This window comes from Rhopalosiphum maidis, chromosome 1 (genome assembly GCF_003676215.2).
Source record: "Rhopalosiphum maidis isolate BTI-1 chromosome 1, ASM367621v3, whole genome shotgun sequence".
NCBI lineage: Eukaryota > Metazoa > Arthropoda > Insecta > Hemiptera > Aphididae > Rhopalosiphum > Rhopalosiphum maidis.
Window position 1 is genome coordinate 60,678,748 of NC_040877.1, and position 18,691 is coordinate 60,697,438.

Genomic DNA, 18,691 nt, shown 5'->3' on the forward strand with positions numbered 1-18,691 from the left:
TTTGTTCTATGTCTGTCGAGTATTATAATTGCGATCGCAATTGTCTATATTTCTTCGGTTATTGCAATTATAATAAAAACACTCGATCGACAATTTAAGAAATTTGATTTAATTATCGAAACACAAGTTTACTTCGACAAAAACCATTGCATTGTCATCTCCGACGGCTGTAGTCAAATTACATATTATAATATAGAAAGGCGACGAAGATGACAACTTGTCCACAATTTCGACATACAATTTATGAAATGCATTCTGTGTAATTTTTTTTTTTTACTACAGTAGATCAAGAATTTTGTCATAATAATAGAAAAATATTAGCCACATGTATATATACAATAATATACTTACTATAGCTCTGGAGTTATTTTGGTTATTTCATCCATGTTTAAAAAGTGGAAAAAAAGACGATGAGCTACCATTAGGTTATATAAGATGAGGATTATTACATACATGCGTTTGACCGCATTCTTCGTTCACTTGTTGTATAGGTACCTAACCATATTATAAACACCAATTACAAACCTACATCATATATATATATATATTATTATTATTATAAGATGAACGAAATTTAAACTATTAACACCTAACCAAACAACACATACTATTAACAAACTGGGGCTGAGTGGGGCCGTTGACAAGCATATTCGTATGCATTTATTCCTGTATTATAATATTATATACATATAGATATATTTTACGTGGTGATTAATTTAATACAAGACACTTATTATTTCATTAATGAACACATTATACACACATTTTTGTATAATTATTTTTTTTATTCTTTTAAATGACAATATATACATTTTAAATTATATATTCCAAAGCAGAAAATTAATCCGGAGTATTTCGATTTTTTTAAATCAAATTTCAGATAAGTAGTTTATTAAAATATTACTTATATGCATATGAAGTTTGAAGAGCGAAATAGTGGATTAACATATTGCAGGGTACCTCTGTTGTGCCATTTTGCTAAACTAAACATTAAAATATTATAATTAAATAATTATATAATTAAAACTATATAATATACATATTATAAACTAGGTAAATTACTCGTCCAAAAATTAAATTTATATGTATCGAAATATTCCAGAAAATATTCTTCTTCGAAATAAGGAACAACGTTGGATTTTCTCCAGAGAAATAAGTTGGTTGTACCTAAATTGTATTTAATGATGGTCGATGGTAAGTCAGTAGCGTTATTGTGAGGCAACTCTGGCGACGGTATTATTATTATTGTAATGATATTTTTTTTCACATAGAATAAAAAATCGCCAATTTATACGTAAATATAGTTTAATTGCTATTAAAACGCAGAGAATAGTGACAATTTGTTTAAATCTTGAGTAATCGCCATTTTTAAAAAAAAAAAAATGAGACCACATAACGGCGTGTTATGTTAATCATAATATTAATATATTTTCATTTAAAGGATCTAACGTAAAATCAAAACGCATTATTTTGATTTGTAGAAAACGTTCGGCGAACGGAAGAAATAACAAATTCCAGCGCATTATTTATTACATCGCGGCACGCAACCGACCGATGATGATCAGAAACTCGTGTTACGAAAATTTTAAATTTGTATAATCGTTAAATAACCAATAGGTACGATTTTTATGATATCCGACGATAGCTTTTATCATCATTATTAAGTATGCCTATAGTATTACTTTTTTTCTTCTAAGCAGAATAAAAAATTGCCAGTTTTCGTAAACATAGCATAATATTATCATTTTGTCACCGTTGTGGAAACGGGTCCGGCGGCGATGATTTGTTTAAATTTTGAGTAATCACTGTTGCAAAACATATTGCAGCGAGGAGAAGAAGACGCGCGGCAGTCGTTACGTTAATGCCATTAATATATTTTCATTTGAGTACCACCGAAAAGGTAAGATTTATTATTTTTTTTTCCTGTACTTAAAAACCGTCCCGTTGACGAACGGAACAAATCGCCGGACATTTGTTACACGTCACCACGCAACCCCGTCCGATCGGTATAAAAATACGAGAATTGATAGGAAGCTAAACTTGTCGTATGATAGTTTTGATTTTGGTTCACTTGGCGCATGAAAACAGAAAATACCCTCTGAAATAGAGCGTAACGGATCTTCTATTATATTTTAATACACAAACTGATTCACCAAGCATGCTCATTGCCATCCCCCTTTTTATTATTAAATAATTCATTTATTCCGATTACTATAGCTGGTATAATATATACTACATTTACTCTGATTATTGTGATATTTAAGTACGCTTAAAAAACATATTTTTATATTGGTATTTTGATTTTTTTTATGCGATTTTAAGATTTGTATAAAGAGTAAAGACCACCTATTGTTATTGTTGATATTTGTTAATCAAACGATTCTTTTGAAAATTATTTCACATCTAACTTAAATTTAAACAAAAATACAGTTTTCGAGTTAATAAAATACAAATACTAAGTAGGAATAATAATTCTTAATGAAAGTATTATATATATAAAGGTAATAAAATTATAGGTGGAATATTTAGTCTTAGAATAAATATTATGCTCGGACAGTTTTTATAAATTATAAAATGTTAATACATTTATATCAGTATTACTTTAATTTTCAAATTTATGATTGCAGTATCATATTTTCGAAACCTATTATCCTTAGTACCTTAAGTTTAATAACTCAAAAAATGTCAATAAAATCAAGTGGCTTTCGTTTAAAAAAAAAAAAAAAATCATTATTACTACTTAAAGTAGGTTAGTAGTTTTGCCTATGAAGGCATATAATATGTATACATATATATAATAAGAATACATAAAAGTACTGACCGATTTATTGGATAGGTAATTAATACTGAAGTTTGATACGTGTAACAATGATACAAAATAATATACATTATTATAGCTGGTCGCACCTAAGCAAAATAGCACCAATTAATATCGAATCGTCGAAAGTTCGAATTATGCGTTTGTGTGCGTAATATCGTTTAAATCTGATGTACGAGTATACAAGTATCAAGTTATCAAATTGTCCATGATTACGATGAATTTTCATAAAAAATAAAATGATCTATTTACATACAGCCAGTTTAACATTTGATATCAAATATGTGTATAATAATATTATTATGTACAGATAATATCCCAAAGGAATTCTTCACGTTAATGTGGTAAAACTGCGCGTATAGAATATAACTTAATTGTATATTATTATTATCATCATTGTTTAAGCTCTCTGAATTACTGAATATTCTCGTGAGATGATCGTGCGGCTTACAATGCAGGAATTATAACACATAATATTATCTGATTCATCTCCGGCAATAAATGCTGTTTATTTTAATTCCTACGATAAGATATAATGGTAAATTATAAATAGTTACACTGAGATGACGTGTAGGTACTTAATATTTCAATTTTCAAATGCACTTAATACACTTATTCGTGTATAGAACGTAATGTATAATATACATACACGTCACATGGTTTAACAATATGTATTTTCTCGAGAAATATATTATATTATTATTCGATTGAAATCCGATTAATCGACAAAAAAGACTGTAATATATTGTCTGTTCAAAGTCAACAACCTGCAGGTGTTGTTGGAAACCGACCGCAATGTTGATTTCATGAATTTAGCTATATTATTATATAGTGTGGCAATGAATCCGAACCGAGGGGAACATGGAAACCACAGCGGTCCTGAAAAACTATTTATTTAACATTGTTTCATTAATGCCGCAGGAGTTTAAACCAAAAACTCGTTTGTCACTCCGAACCGTCCGTTTTAAAGGTATCACTTATATAAATCGGTTCTCAAGAAAATAATATTTAAAATTAGTGCTACGGTAGGGTACGTGAAAAATTTATGGTGCTAATTTCAAATCTAGGAAAAAAACCAGGGTAATAAAATTTAGGCAAAAAAATGACACAGGAAAAAAATAATTTTGAAAATAAGCTGTAAAAGACCTATGCATTAATCTATAAAAATAAATTAAATAAATAAACATCATTAATATCATTATTAATTACATTAATACCTAGAGATTAAGTTATATACATAATCTTATACATCTTTATTTTTGAGTCCAAAATATATTTAAATTACAAATAAATGGAAAATACTAAAGCTATAGTTTTTAATATCATGAAAGAATAGACACCCTGTATACTAAACACTTAGACGTACGTACAATTTTACTTATGTAATGAGGTACAAAACTTAATTTTAATAGTTTTTAATTTTTTTTTAAACGTACTTATTGATTTATTTAATTATTTAATAATATTATTATTAATAATTTGACTTCTTACAATAACTGTGCAATCGTGAATATAGTGATATTATAATATTCATATGCATAATCTTCATAAATAAAGCTAATGATCTTAAATGTGTTATAACGTATTTAAATTTAACGTACTTAGGAAGTATATCTAAAATAAATAAATGTACCTATATATTGTATATATTTAATAATATTACGTTTTACAAAAATTCTATAGCAATAATTGCCATCTTTGTAATGTATATAATGATATAATTCGATTAACCTTTTGATGTACAGTGATGCAAAAGCAGAACATCAGAATCATCAGATCATACCTTGCACGATATACTTAACTTACTCAGTCCGGAGGTTCTTGATTGTCAGGGGGCGAATGGTACATTTAGGCGTCACGTTGTAAGCCCGGACGAAGCTATACACGTTTAGGATGATATATATAACAAAATTGTATTGAAAAATAAATTGGTAATCGTTTGGACCAACTACATTTCTAAACGGGAAAATGTTCATAATTTTTAGTTATTCGTTATTGTTTTTTTTTTTTTAGTCATTATCGTTGTTATCGAATAATTAATATACTGTTATACTAGGGGTTTAAACACGATCATCAAATTAAAAAATTAAAAAATCCACACGCAATGTACATGATATATCTACAACATCAACTATCTCGATCGGTGCTATTCTGTCATTGTTTATTGTATTAGAAAAGGTATGAATTTTATTATAAAAGGTATAGGTTTGTACATAATATTATGCATCGTTATTGTGTTATACTAAAACGTTACATAGGTATTCGGGGAATTTTTGTATTTCGAATCCGCTGAATTCGCACTCTATCCAATTATACCACCATCCGTCGACTATCACAATAATAATATAATAACATTATATATAATACTGAATACCTACTCTTTACGACTTAACACAAATATTACAGAATGACGATAATGCATAATAATAATATTAAATGATTAAACGTCTCCGCGGGATTCCATTAAGGTTCGTGATTAAATTATTAAGAAATAATAATTACATATTTACAATTTGTTTTAATTTATAGCCATAATCGGAGTCAAAAACATTTTTTGGACCTTTTTTTTGATAATTATTTTGTAATATAATTGAAAGTACCTATCAACCTTAATAATTTTGGCACCGGTAAACATTTTTTGCCCATAGATTATCACACCTTCCTCTTTAATACCTCCACACTACTCCTAATAGCATATATCATATAATTAATATGGATATACGCGTAGTAATATTACCTCTAGCATTATTATTAATGTAAAAACCGACGGGACAAGAGGACGATTTTAAAGCAAAATTTGAAAAAAAAAATGTCATTGTATTATACGTCATTGATTTACCACGCTGTCACCGCCACTGCTTATGTATTCATGTCCATAAGCTTGTGTTTATTACGACCGTTTGACAAAGGCCAAAACTTTAAAAATCCAATTCGTTGCCACGTGTGTGTCGTTCCGTCAAGACCCAAATGCAAATGAGTTCGGGACCAAAGCATTTGAAGGGTATTATTTTTTTTCCACTGGTCCTGCATCTATGTACAGCTGGTCTTATTTACTGTATAAAATATATATGGGTACCTGTCGTTGGACTTAACAGTTTTATCTGCTGTTGGATTGTTTCTTTTTTTTTTCTTTTTTTTTTTTTTTTTGGAAAGCTGCAAAGTGTTTTCAATTCTCCTCTTAAAATGTATACGAACAAACAATAGAAAAAAAAATATATAATATAGACCTACTTTTCTCAAAACAATAATATTGTAGTATTGTCGTTGTTGAAATTTCCATTGTATTCCTATGTCTCTTGCGCATACACTATAGAAACCACTACGACTTTAAGTATTTACTTTGATAGAATTAAACTTTTGAAATATTTAATTTTTATCTTTTGTTTTCAATAAAAAAAAAAGCTGCACGCTATCACCATAGCCCGTGAGTTATATAAAAGGAATATAAATATATACATTTTATACAATTAAAATTTTAATATTACTTTGGTTTTTCCTTTTTTACAAATTTATAGTGCTGTAATAAACAGCTAATAACAGTAATAACGGATGTAGAACTATAAACCTAAAATGGCAACAAATATTATTTCCAATAACTTCTTTAAATGTTCCGCTGTATTTTAAAATAAATAATCATTTTTAGTATTGTTTATTTTCATTTATGTTATGTTATGACCATCCAAATATTTTATTTTTATTATGTCACATTAAAGAATAACTGTATTCATATTTTAAACTGCCACACGTTTTAGAGAGTTAATAAGTCTTTGGTCTTTATTGATAATCCTATATAATAATTTGTTTTATAGTAATTTATACCAACCGTGATAATAAAGTAATGATTAGAATTTAGTTTAGGTAATACGTATTATTATATTAACACATATTATTATTAATGTTGGGCTTATAATATGACTATCATTTATGTATATGTATCACACTATTATAATAGACAATATGCAATTTTTATTTGTCATATCGTAACATTATATTATACAACGAATATATCATACATATATAATAAAGTTGTAGCTGCAGACGGTAATGTTGTAGACCAGTTTATAGTACCTAAAAGAAATAAACAGAGACAAGGGAGAAACAAAGTTATTATAATTTAATAGGTATTTTAATAAAGTAATATCCGCGGTACGATGTCCATACTATGGCATCCATATAATATAACGGTAATGTGATAAATGATAATAATATATATGATTCACATTTAAACTTGAAATCTATATACAGTCGCAAACAGATAGGATTTAAAGGTCATTATTAATGGTGACCATTGAAAAGTTTTAGTTTCGTGTATATTATATCATTATATCATTATATATACACTCAACGAAAGTCGAAAACCAAAAGCATACATGACCCGGAGCTCAGAAATAATTATTTAAACCCACTGGAATTAACGACGGTGGTATTATGTATCTGCGCGGTAGTATTGAAATTCAAAACGTGTAAAACTTTTACGGACTTGTTTTGATGCAGAATGCATACTTAAAAAGTTTTTAAGCTTATACGAGACTTATACACACCGACAATAACTGTGGGTTCTATTATTCCGTGTTTTCCAAATTAACATAATATCTATAATAATATTTAACACGCGTGTATGTACGCGTATATACAGTAAAAATACATTATTTTAATTATATTGTTGACTTTATATGTGTTATAATATTGTTTATTATACAGGTAGATGATATTAGGCTATATAATGTATATTTTACGAAACTGCAATTTTTACTTTGGTTCATATTTTAAATCCATTTCATTTCACATCATATATATAAATGCTGCGTACATGAGTAATCCTCGTACATAAATGCATTGTCGTTGAATAAAATTCCAACGGATAAACACTAAAAATAATTACAAAAATATAAAATTAATTATAAAAAATGTATCCCAAACAATTCTCCCAGATCTTATTTTAAATATATTGTAGTATGTTCTTCGAATAATTTTATCGAACTCGTACTTTCGATGTATAATGTTATTTATCTTTGCAATTTAAATCTTATCGTTTAAAAATGTATATGTATATATACAGATAATAAAACCGTGTAATTTGTAAATATATTTACTAAATAGTCGTATAATCAAAGCTTAGAACTTTTCACTAGAAATTATTATTTACCATTTATACGGGGAATCACATACTTATTACTTTTATGTCATAAGCCTGCAGACTACATTAATTATAATACTTAACGTGGAGCTTTATTGACACTAGTAAAACATAGGTGCATATTGGACAAACAATTAAATCGTTAAATTAACTAATCCTCGACTAAATTCGCAAAATTGCAACATTTTGCATGTAAATGTAAAAATAATTCCATTTAAATTATTTGAAGACGAATTGCTCGTTTAGTTTTCACTTCTGAGTAATTATGCCATACATTTTGCTCATACTTTATAGCATATAAAGTTGCTCTGTTCCTATATGCACAAAATACAATTAAAGTAAAAAATTTTACGAGATAACGGTATGGGGTATATAGTATAATATACGATATTATTATGATTATTTGGATTTAACGTATCTACAACGTATTTTTTCTACACTCAAACAATAAGAGTTGAATGCGGAGGTGGTAAACATAGATTCAGATTTATATAAAAAAAAAAAATAAAAATACATATTGGAACCTTCCTGAGAGCATACAAACTATTGATACTGTATTAACTATTTATAAAGAATGTGCAAGAGTTACACAAGTAAAATTATTAATGATAAACTTTGTGATTAATCTTATAATATTATTATATTTATACAATCCAATGATGTTTAAAAAAGAAAATAACTTTGGTAACAGTTTTTAGCTTACACAAAAAGTTCCTTGGAAATAAAGTTTTCATTGTATTTATTTATTTCGACTTTCGAGTACCTACATATAGTTATTTTTACTATTTACATCAATGCATACATCATAGGTAAAAAAAATATTTTAATTACATGTACATAATGCGATGGTTGACGTTAAAATCAAATTTGAAATTCAATAAAATGTATGTGTACTGCGTGTCTGTGTAATATAACGTTTAAAAGGCCAAAAGGATATAAATGAAAACACCAAACCTTGGCAATAAGCATATGCAAATATGCAATGCATCTATATATTAATTGACAAAAATTGTATAAAAAAAAAAAAAAAATATTATTAATTATATTATTGTAATTATTTTGTACATATTAATTAATTTATTTTTCTGTTAATTCAATAAAATTACGTAAGTGATTTTAATTTTAATATATAATCAACAATTTTATATTCCATCACAGTGAAGAAACACAAAATATTTATTCAAATTAACACATCATGATGCATTTATATTATTATTATTATCTTAATATCTAAATTTGTCAATATTATATTGATTAAGAACAATTAATTAATAGACTTTACGTGATATTGTTAGTTAAAATAATTTTATCAGACATAAATGTTTCAATAATTTGTATTTAATACTCTATTTTGAATGAATTGGTTTAGGAGATTGCTCGTTATTCATTAAACGTAATTGAGGACGGGCAGGGCCATAACACAATACATTATTTTGGATTTGGGCGTTTACCAAAAGCCGAAATAAAATAAATCGAAAGTTTGTTTTTGTACAGTTGAAAGAAATATTTTTAGCAAAAATATAGTTGGGAATAATAGAATCGAATTTATTTTTCATGAACCGTAAAAATAGTTAATAATAGGTAAAAAAAAAAATAGAATTAGTGATAGCAATAACAAGGATATGTTACGAACATGGATGGACTCGCCGTTGACAGCTGACCCACAGTTTTTTTCTCAATATTATATTATAGTCCATATTCTAACATTACTACTATAATATTAAGACTGTATGTTTTCATTTGAAAAATATGTACAATGAACAATGATTATATCATTTAAAAAATGTTGCATGCTGTGTAGTCCCTTTTAAATGTTTATAATATTTAATAAAGTTTCTCTAAAAAAAGATAATAAATTATAAGTATTACAAAACATACATTATTAACAGTTATACTGCAAGATATACGAATACTCTATTACAGTGGTTTTCAAACTGGGTGCCGCGGCACACTGGTGCTGTGCCGCGGTTTTTCCATAAATTACCGATTGCATTTAATTGTGATAAAAGAAAATGCGGGTATGTGTCAACTCTTCGTCGAAGAATTAAAAATATTTGTTAGCCCATCAATCACATATTTCTTATCAAATGTTTATATAATTAAAATTAATTCAAAACAATTTTGTTCATCTAAAAAAAAGGTCAGTGTGCCGTGAAAATTTTTTGAAGTGTATGGTGTGCCGTGTATATTAAAAGTTTGAAAACCACTGCTCTATTATAATATACGAATGGTGGGAGGGATAGGTTTCCCCATGACCCTTTTTTCAATATTGATAACAATTTATATATGATTATTCTATATTGTATAATGTATTAAATGTTGTTCTAATTTTTTTTTTCTAAAAAACATAAATAATCAACAATAATACATTTTTACAAAATTTTTTACTTATTAAATTTTTATTTACTATAATTTAAAAAATGTATCTTAGACTTAATTATAAAATAATATTTTTAATAATAAATAGTGCATGTTAAAAAATTAACCACGCACCACCACATAGCAAAATTATTTTAACTCCACTGACTAAAATTCCTATTTTGTACCCTGTTATGTTCACCATTAATAACGATGGTCAAGGTATACAATTATTGTACAGTTGTCAGTTGGTAATTAATCATAGTTGCATAAGAATATGAATGGAATCTTAACGTTCGGTTCTCGTCATTACAAATCATGTTAAGAACATATTTGGACACACATTTACACCAAATAAGCAAATAACAGTCTCTAAGCATAAGAGTCGTCAAATGTTTGTAGTCTTATAACTCACTATTATTATATACAACTATATACCATTTATATCGATATATCGTATTTTATGAAGCGTTGGTATAACAACGAATATTTTCACGTCTGAGACAATAATATTATAATAAGAGAAGTTAATCGCGTTCGTTATAGGAGCGGATGAAATAATTATTTTTGTCCTGCACAGTTTCGGAACATTATTGACTGGTCACCGGTCATCCGGTATATTATATATATATAACTTTATTTCTCGTCAATCGACTCGATCGACGACTATCACTGAGTATTATTGTACTGTATATTAATACGAATAATATATACCTGCAGTGTGCAGATATCGGTACACGCATCATCCCGCCTCCAACCCTGCCGAGTACGGTGCTTGACGACGACCACGATGACGATCGTGGGCCGTTATCGGGTTTAATTAAAATACGTGGGGTCGCCCGAATTTATTTGCTCGGACGGCTTTTCAATTAAACGGCGTTTGTCTGACCGACGACGGCACTATGGATATATTGTATACCACCGCCACCGCAAAGGCCAACACTTATTCACCCCGTCAGATCGACCGCACTGTGTATACCCGCGATATGGTCTCCACAAATTTTACTCGCACACACACACACACACACACACACAATATAACATATATACATACAAAGCGCATATTTGATATATTATGTACAAATAAAACACATTATAATAAACGTGGGGCATAATGGGCACATAGTACTATAGCTTTATGTTAAATTCGTACACATATAAAGTTTAAACGTATTCGGTGTGTACATCACGAGACCGCCGATCCCATTTTAATTTGTAGGAATCGTTTTCTGATTTTATTTTCAATTTTCCTGTGAATAATAGGTACTTAAGGTACTTATTATAGTTATTATAGTAATATATTATATATTATTATGATTTACTATTTAGCATTGTGCATATTTAACCAATGCCGTCCATTCCAGTTAGGTAACTCGTAAAAGTAAAATTAGTCAATATTAAAATGCTTCGTTTTGTTTTGTATTATCGCCATCATATCAATTTCAATATCTAGTACGATGTACAAAATACAGGGAAAGGCCTGCAATCCATCAAAATACTTTCGGAATAAAAGAAAAAATGTATAGTATTTCCCCCACTTAAGTAGTTAATCTAGTCAATTCAGATGATTAATTTGGCGTTCAAGTTTAAAAATTCCAAGTATAAAAAAAATATGATGTAAGTCATAAGATAATATTATATTTGATATCAAGAAACGCATTTTAATCTTGTATGTTACCATACATTGTTTCGACCAGTTTATTCAACGTGGTTCCGTGGTGTAGCGGTTATCACATCTGCTTTACACGCAGAAGGTCGCCAGTTCGATCCTGGCCGGAATCATCTGATTTTTGCTGGATCAATTTTTTTATCAAAATTATTATTATTTCTTTCTTAATTTTTTTATTTTTAAAACTATTTTTATTTATTGTTTTACTTATAATACGCATGACACAATTTTAAATTGAGGCAATTGCTTATAATTCACTAAAATTTCTCCATAGTTAAAATTTGCAAATTTGTAAATTTAATTTATAAGCTCACACATCGCTGATATCCATTTCAGGCGTACAATATATTTAAATTGCAAATGACTATTTTTAATAAATAATTTTCTTAATATATACAAAAATTTCTTTATATCTAATAAAAAAAAATATATTTATATATATATATGTAATAATATACTAAAACTATATTGATTATAAATACTAGTATAGTACCTAGTATTTATAATTAATGTTAAAACTAATATGGATATATCTCAGTATTCTCAGCAATAGCTAGATAGTAGATACTATGTATATTATGTAATGAAAATAATATTGTAGGTGTTGTGTTAATCAAACCTGCATTTTGATCCTTTAAGTAGAAGCATTATTATAAGATTATTTTATAATTATAATTATTATTTACTATTCTTTTTTTTCTTCAAGTTTTCTATATTGTTACTGAGTAAAATAATAATAATAAAATTATTACCAAGATTAAATGTCTTCTCAGTCTTCAATATTTTCATTAACATGACTTATTAAAGTTTTGAAATTTGTTCAAGACATAATATAATTTTATTTCTCAGTACTTTATCAATTACCAACATTAATGAAGTAAATTAGTAAATATATATTATTACTTAGAATATCCTGTTTCGATGTAGGTATCTACAATCTAATTTATGATTAAATGTTCAAACTACTTCAAACACTTTCCTGGCCAAAAAATGATTGATATAAAAAGATTATTAATAAATTATACATAATAGATATAGGTATAAATTGTTCAAAGAAAATGTTTTTTTTCCTTGTTTGACTGAAATTTATAAAATAGATCATAGATATGCCATAGGTCTAAGCAATTAATTGAATTTGCTAAAAGTATTATAAAAAATATTGAATTCTAAATGGAACAAAGTGCTCGATGGTTTATATATTATGGAGACATAATATAAGTACATATTAAAAATAAGTTAATAGATTGGATAGAAAACCCTCTCCTAATGATGACTGGTAAAAAGTGTAAATTGTACTTACTAAAAAAATTTAATTTAATTGAATATAATATTTATTATAATAAAAATTTTAATGAAACATTTGCCTTAAATAATGTATAAACGTTGCGTCTCATAAGCAGGTTCCGTGGTGTAGTGGTTATCACATCTGCTTTACACGCAGAAGGTCGCCAGTTCGATCCTGGCCGGAATCACACATACTTTTTGCTTATTTTTATTCTCACGTAACAATGCTTTTATAAATTTAATTGGTAATTCATAATACTTTTATTTATTTCCATCCATAAAAGTAAAAAAAATTATTTTTATACATTTTTTAGTTTCTTTTATTTATATGATTATCATAATGCTAATACGTAATGAAATAATATAATTAATTAATATAATAATAAATGCAATAATTAATTACATAGGAATATAATTTCATGTAAATTAACATTTTGCACCTAGCTTTGGAACAAAAAAGTAATTTCGCGATCTGTTCACTAGAAAATCCGACAAAAACGTTCCGCCGATAATTGGTTTTTTTTTCAATGACTTGATAATAAATTGAGATAAATTGCTTTCAGATAACGTTATACTGCACGACGATTGCACACGACATCACGAGCTTATATCCCATGATCATGAAATATGCTGTGCAAGATCCACCCTCTAAGAATTTAAAATTTTTATATTACACGTCGTCAAAATAATACACGTGTATTATGGCCACATAAACGACAATTCAGAACGAAAGTTCAATATTTATAATCGAACGATTCAAAAACTAACTCGTTTTTATGCGCTCGTAAAATAAAACCGAACGGCATAAAGTGCAGGATCGAACGGGTGTGAGACGGAAAAAAAAATCTCATCGCGTTTCTAAATAAATAACGTGATGTTATTATAAAACGCATCGAATATGTATAATAATATTTTAATAATGGCCAAACCAAAAGAAAAATATTATGAGTCGTGTAGTACGACACGTCGACACATCGTGGCGATGGTGTAGGAATTTAGATGTTATTGCCCTCCAGGGTTAGATCTAATAATTAATAAATAATAATGATGATCATCGTACGCATTTTTGAAATATTTAGATTAACTTTAAGCTACCTATAAATAAAAACAAAAAAATTTTTAATTTTATTTCTTAAAAGGAAAACAGATATATAAATAAAGATATTGTTAATATTAAATAACTTAAAAATGTATATGACAAAATTCCTTTTATAAGATCGGAAACAACGACAATAATATAACAAGTTACAAGTACCTATATGGACAGTAAATAACACATATAATATTATTTATATTATTTAGATATTACAATACTGAATGTATAATAATAAGCAACGTCGTTATAATATGCCTACATAACAATGGTGGTGGTGTATTTATACATTAATTATATAGTCATATGGATGTATTATTATATATAATATAAACATTTTCTTTCACGGCGCACATCTACCTAAATAATATGGGTTAGTTGCGTTAAAAAAAACACATTTTTTTTTTATGTAAAACATATTTTAAAACGAATATATAGCTATAGCATTTCTACCAATTTTCTGGTTGGTTAAATATACTAAATTATTCATGTGGATAGTATGATGAAATTTTTTCTCATAACACCGTGGTAATCTGCTAAATTTATTTAAAATAAATCGGGTACCTAGGAAAACGTAGATGATAATTAAAAATACATTATAATATAAGAAGAGGGTACATATTTCAGGTACTCTAATGGTAATAATTAATATTGTATAATTTAATTTATTTTTTATGCAAAAATTCGATTTTTATTACTTAAGCAGTTAAGCCTTTAATGTTATTCCTGCACTATTTATAAGTTATAACGGTATAACGATTATTAAAAACTTAAAATATTGTGCATTATAGAAATTTGATATTAATTACTTTTTTATAGAGCTAAATTTGAAACGTTATTTCATATTGTAGTGTAATAAATCCTAATGTATATACTACGGCACTGCATAAACAATTGAACATTAAATGATTCAATTTTTGGTCCAAAAATAAATAATAATGTAGTTACAGACTTACAGTAACAAACCCAGAAATGTATAATACGAGAAATCGTATTAATATAACTAATATTAATTAATTAATAAAACTTATAAGTTATAAGCTATATAAGGACATATCAGACGATGAATAATAGCCATCATTACCGCGGTTAAGGTCAGAAGTTCAGGACATATACATAGTTACACCACACATCGATAAACAGAAACAGAACAGTTAGGAAATTGGTCAAAAAATATCATAAATTATTATGATACCTATTATATAAAACCAACGAACTTGTACATGGTACAAATTTGTTTTGATTTTTCAATTATATATACATATATAAACTCATCTATCTTCTATCTTCGATTTCTTAACGAAAAATTGTTGAGGCTTTTTACAGAAAATTCCTTATTTTATAAGTTTTTTGAATCGTACTTATTTTTAAACTGGTGGTGAATGCTCGAAAATATAAAAAGAATTTTTAAATTTTTTATATTTAACGTTTAATAAGAATACATTATTTTACATTTTCTATGATAATCACTGATAATTATATCAATTTGTTATTAAATTAATATATAATATATATATACAGTGCATAGTTTCCGTGATGTATAGGTTACGTCAAAATGTTTTCCATTGCTTGGTTACATGGGCCACACTGTATATATAGTGTATTAGTGTGTATATATAGAATACGCGCAAATTCCGAAATACCGGTCAGGTTAATAAATAACAGTATTGTGAAAACTTTCGGTGATTAACTGCTATACCTTTTACCTATATATATATATATGTATATATATGTATGGTGGTGCGCGGTGCTGGCACGACGAAGAGGGTCCCTCGCCATTCGCCTAAGCACTGAAACTTCAACGATACTCGAAATGTCCAGAGACAAATGTATAGTTTTGTGTCGGAGAACCGGACGAGACGCACATAAGTAATGGGATGGGGTGTACATACACATAATAAGAGTAATTGCTTTAGACGAATATATATAGCTGCAACGTAGGTACGTACATATATATGTTCGCGTGGGGACTATAATAGGGAGTATTATGAATGACATAAGCATTACCTTTCCCACCACAGTGCCAAAAACGATATCTCAGACCAAACGAACGTCATGTTTTTTAATACTGTCATTTTTTCCACCATGTAGTTCAGCACTTTGCTTGTTTGCAAATGATAGTAGCCCTCGAACGTTCTCAGCCATCCCGGGTCGTTGTGCGAATGGGGCACTACGATAATCTGGAAAAAAAAACGGAAACGAAATTATAATTCATATTATTATTATTATTATTATTATTATCATACTAAACAACAATAATAATAATAAAAAAAATATTGTAATAATATAATATTTAATAAAAACGGATGAAAAATACGATGTGTCTTGCAAGAGAGATGGTCGTGTGTGTCTGTGTAAGAGTGCTTGTGAAAAAGAGAAACCGATGTATAACATTTGCATAGAAAATATTATTATTTTCTTCGGGCTCTTTGTGTGTCAAAAACTCTGACTCCTTAAATCTATGAAAAAGCTCTTATCATCCGAGAACACACAAATCGCTTTGAGCGCAAGTTATATTTTTTCCCTTCATTCATCGCGCCGTCGGTCTAACTATAATATATATAAACACACTTAAAAAAATCTTAAGTTCAACTTCTATCTAGTAAACCTTTATGAATTTATTTTAATAATATAACACTAACCTAACACTTGGATAATAACAACAACATCGTGGTGCAGTGTTCAAAATGCTTACGAACAATAATAATGTTATAGAATAAGATATAAATAATTATATAAATACCACTATACGTTTTCAGACAATTCAAATGCATTTTACAATGAATATTTAATATCATAATGTTCATTTCGTGCTTGTGTGTTAGCGTTTATGTTTATTTTGTATGTTTTAGAGAATGTTTTTTTTTTTTTTGAGTTTTTTGGAGTCTCGCTAAAAGCGCACATTATTTTGTTGTTCAAACATTAAACAAATATAATAATCGAATTTCGAAACCGGCATTAAGAGTCTCGAGAAACGGAGTAAAATTGCAAATAATATATTCTAATATAATAATAACTCGTTTTGCGTGCGCACAAAAACCGCTACAGGTATATATATATACTTGTATGTATATACATACATAGCTAGGTACTATATCGTGTATATAATAATACAAAATGAGCGCAATTAGATTTACATACATAATCAAATGATTGCACAGTCCGCCGAGCAACCACTCCGCGCGGCATACACTGCATAATATCAAGGGATGTTATTATTCAATTAACTGAAACCATCATGGCGAGCGAATCGTCGTAAGGATTATAAGGCCCCGCGATAAACGAGTTGCAGGCGGCACGGCGGCGCGTTCTATTAATCAATGCAAACAAGTGGATTCAGATCGCAAAAAATCGGTGCGCATTTATACGTAATAATAATATAATATACAATTTATTATTTATTCTATCACACGCCACTACAGCGACGCAAAATTTTAATGCTCTGCCTACCAATATTTTCTCTTACTATAGGTACTTGGAATAGTTGGAATATATTATTATATATATCATACTCTCTGCTCGAATTTATGAACAGATATTCTAAGATCGTAAAAGTGCTATGCTTATATTTTCAAGTAAATATATAAGATTCGAAGTAAATACGATAGCAGCCCGTTTTTATCTGAGTCGATTATAATATTGTGAGGCTCGTTGTTTTCGAGACATTATATAATATTACTATATTATTCTAACATACAATAATGGTTGTTGTACACACAGCACTGCAGTAAGTACCTAATACATAAATTAATAATTATACAATAAACACAGTTAGAAGCACGACATTTAAAACTATAACATGATAATTGAAAATCTAGAATATTTAGTATACTATTATGTCCGTTTGTTCACTAAGGATATTATAATATTGTGGGAAATGAAAATATTTTCTTTTGAGGAATGAGAGGGGGGGGGGTTATCACTTTTAAATTTAAATCAAAAGATTCGGGTCGAATCATTATCAATTTAAAATAAAAAAAAACCATAGAAAATTTAATACCTATCTTTTAACAAAAACTCAAAATAAAATAAAAAACTTTTTTTAAATATTCATTATAAAAACTAGTGAAAATCCAACGAGTTAATTTCAAATAATAATAATTAATTAAATGAGTTATTTCCTTTGTGTATATTCATTAAAATATTTGAATGATACTAAACTTGAAATGAAGTTGAAGCCGCAGGTAAATGTGAACTTTGTGGGACACTATGGTAATATTATTTTTATAATTTATAATTTATAATATTTTTATAGTTCAGATAGCACGTTTGTATAAAATAATTATTATATGTTATCTTTTTTATATATATAATTAATATAATTTGTAAAAC

The 18,691-nt window shown here is 27.6% G+C and overlaps 1 protein-coding gene and 2 non-coding genes across 3 annotated transcripts in view; 2 read left to right on the top strand and 1 right to left on the bottom strand.

Annotated features, from left to right (window-relative positions):
* The window catches only part of LOC113548779 (alpha-mannosidase 2), a 129,343-nt gene that overhangs the window by 29,304 nt on the left and 81,348 nt on the right, over window positions 1-18,691 (bottom strand). The window contains exon 3 of the mRNA XM_026949840.1: window positions 16,367-16,539. Within this exon, the coding sequence (XP_026805641.1) occupies window positions 16,367-16,539 (173 nt within the window). The remainder of the gene's footprint in view (window positions 1-16,366; window positions 16,540-18,691) is intronic.
* On the top strand, window positions 12,023-12,095 carry Trnav-uac. The gene has a single exon. It is a non-coding gene; the product is annotated as a tRNA-Val (tRNA).
* On the top strand, window positions 13,382-13,454 carry Trnav-uac. The gene has a single exon. It is a non-coding gene; the product is annotated as a tRNA-Val (tRNA).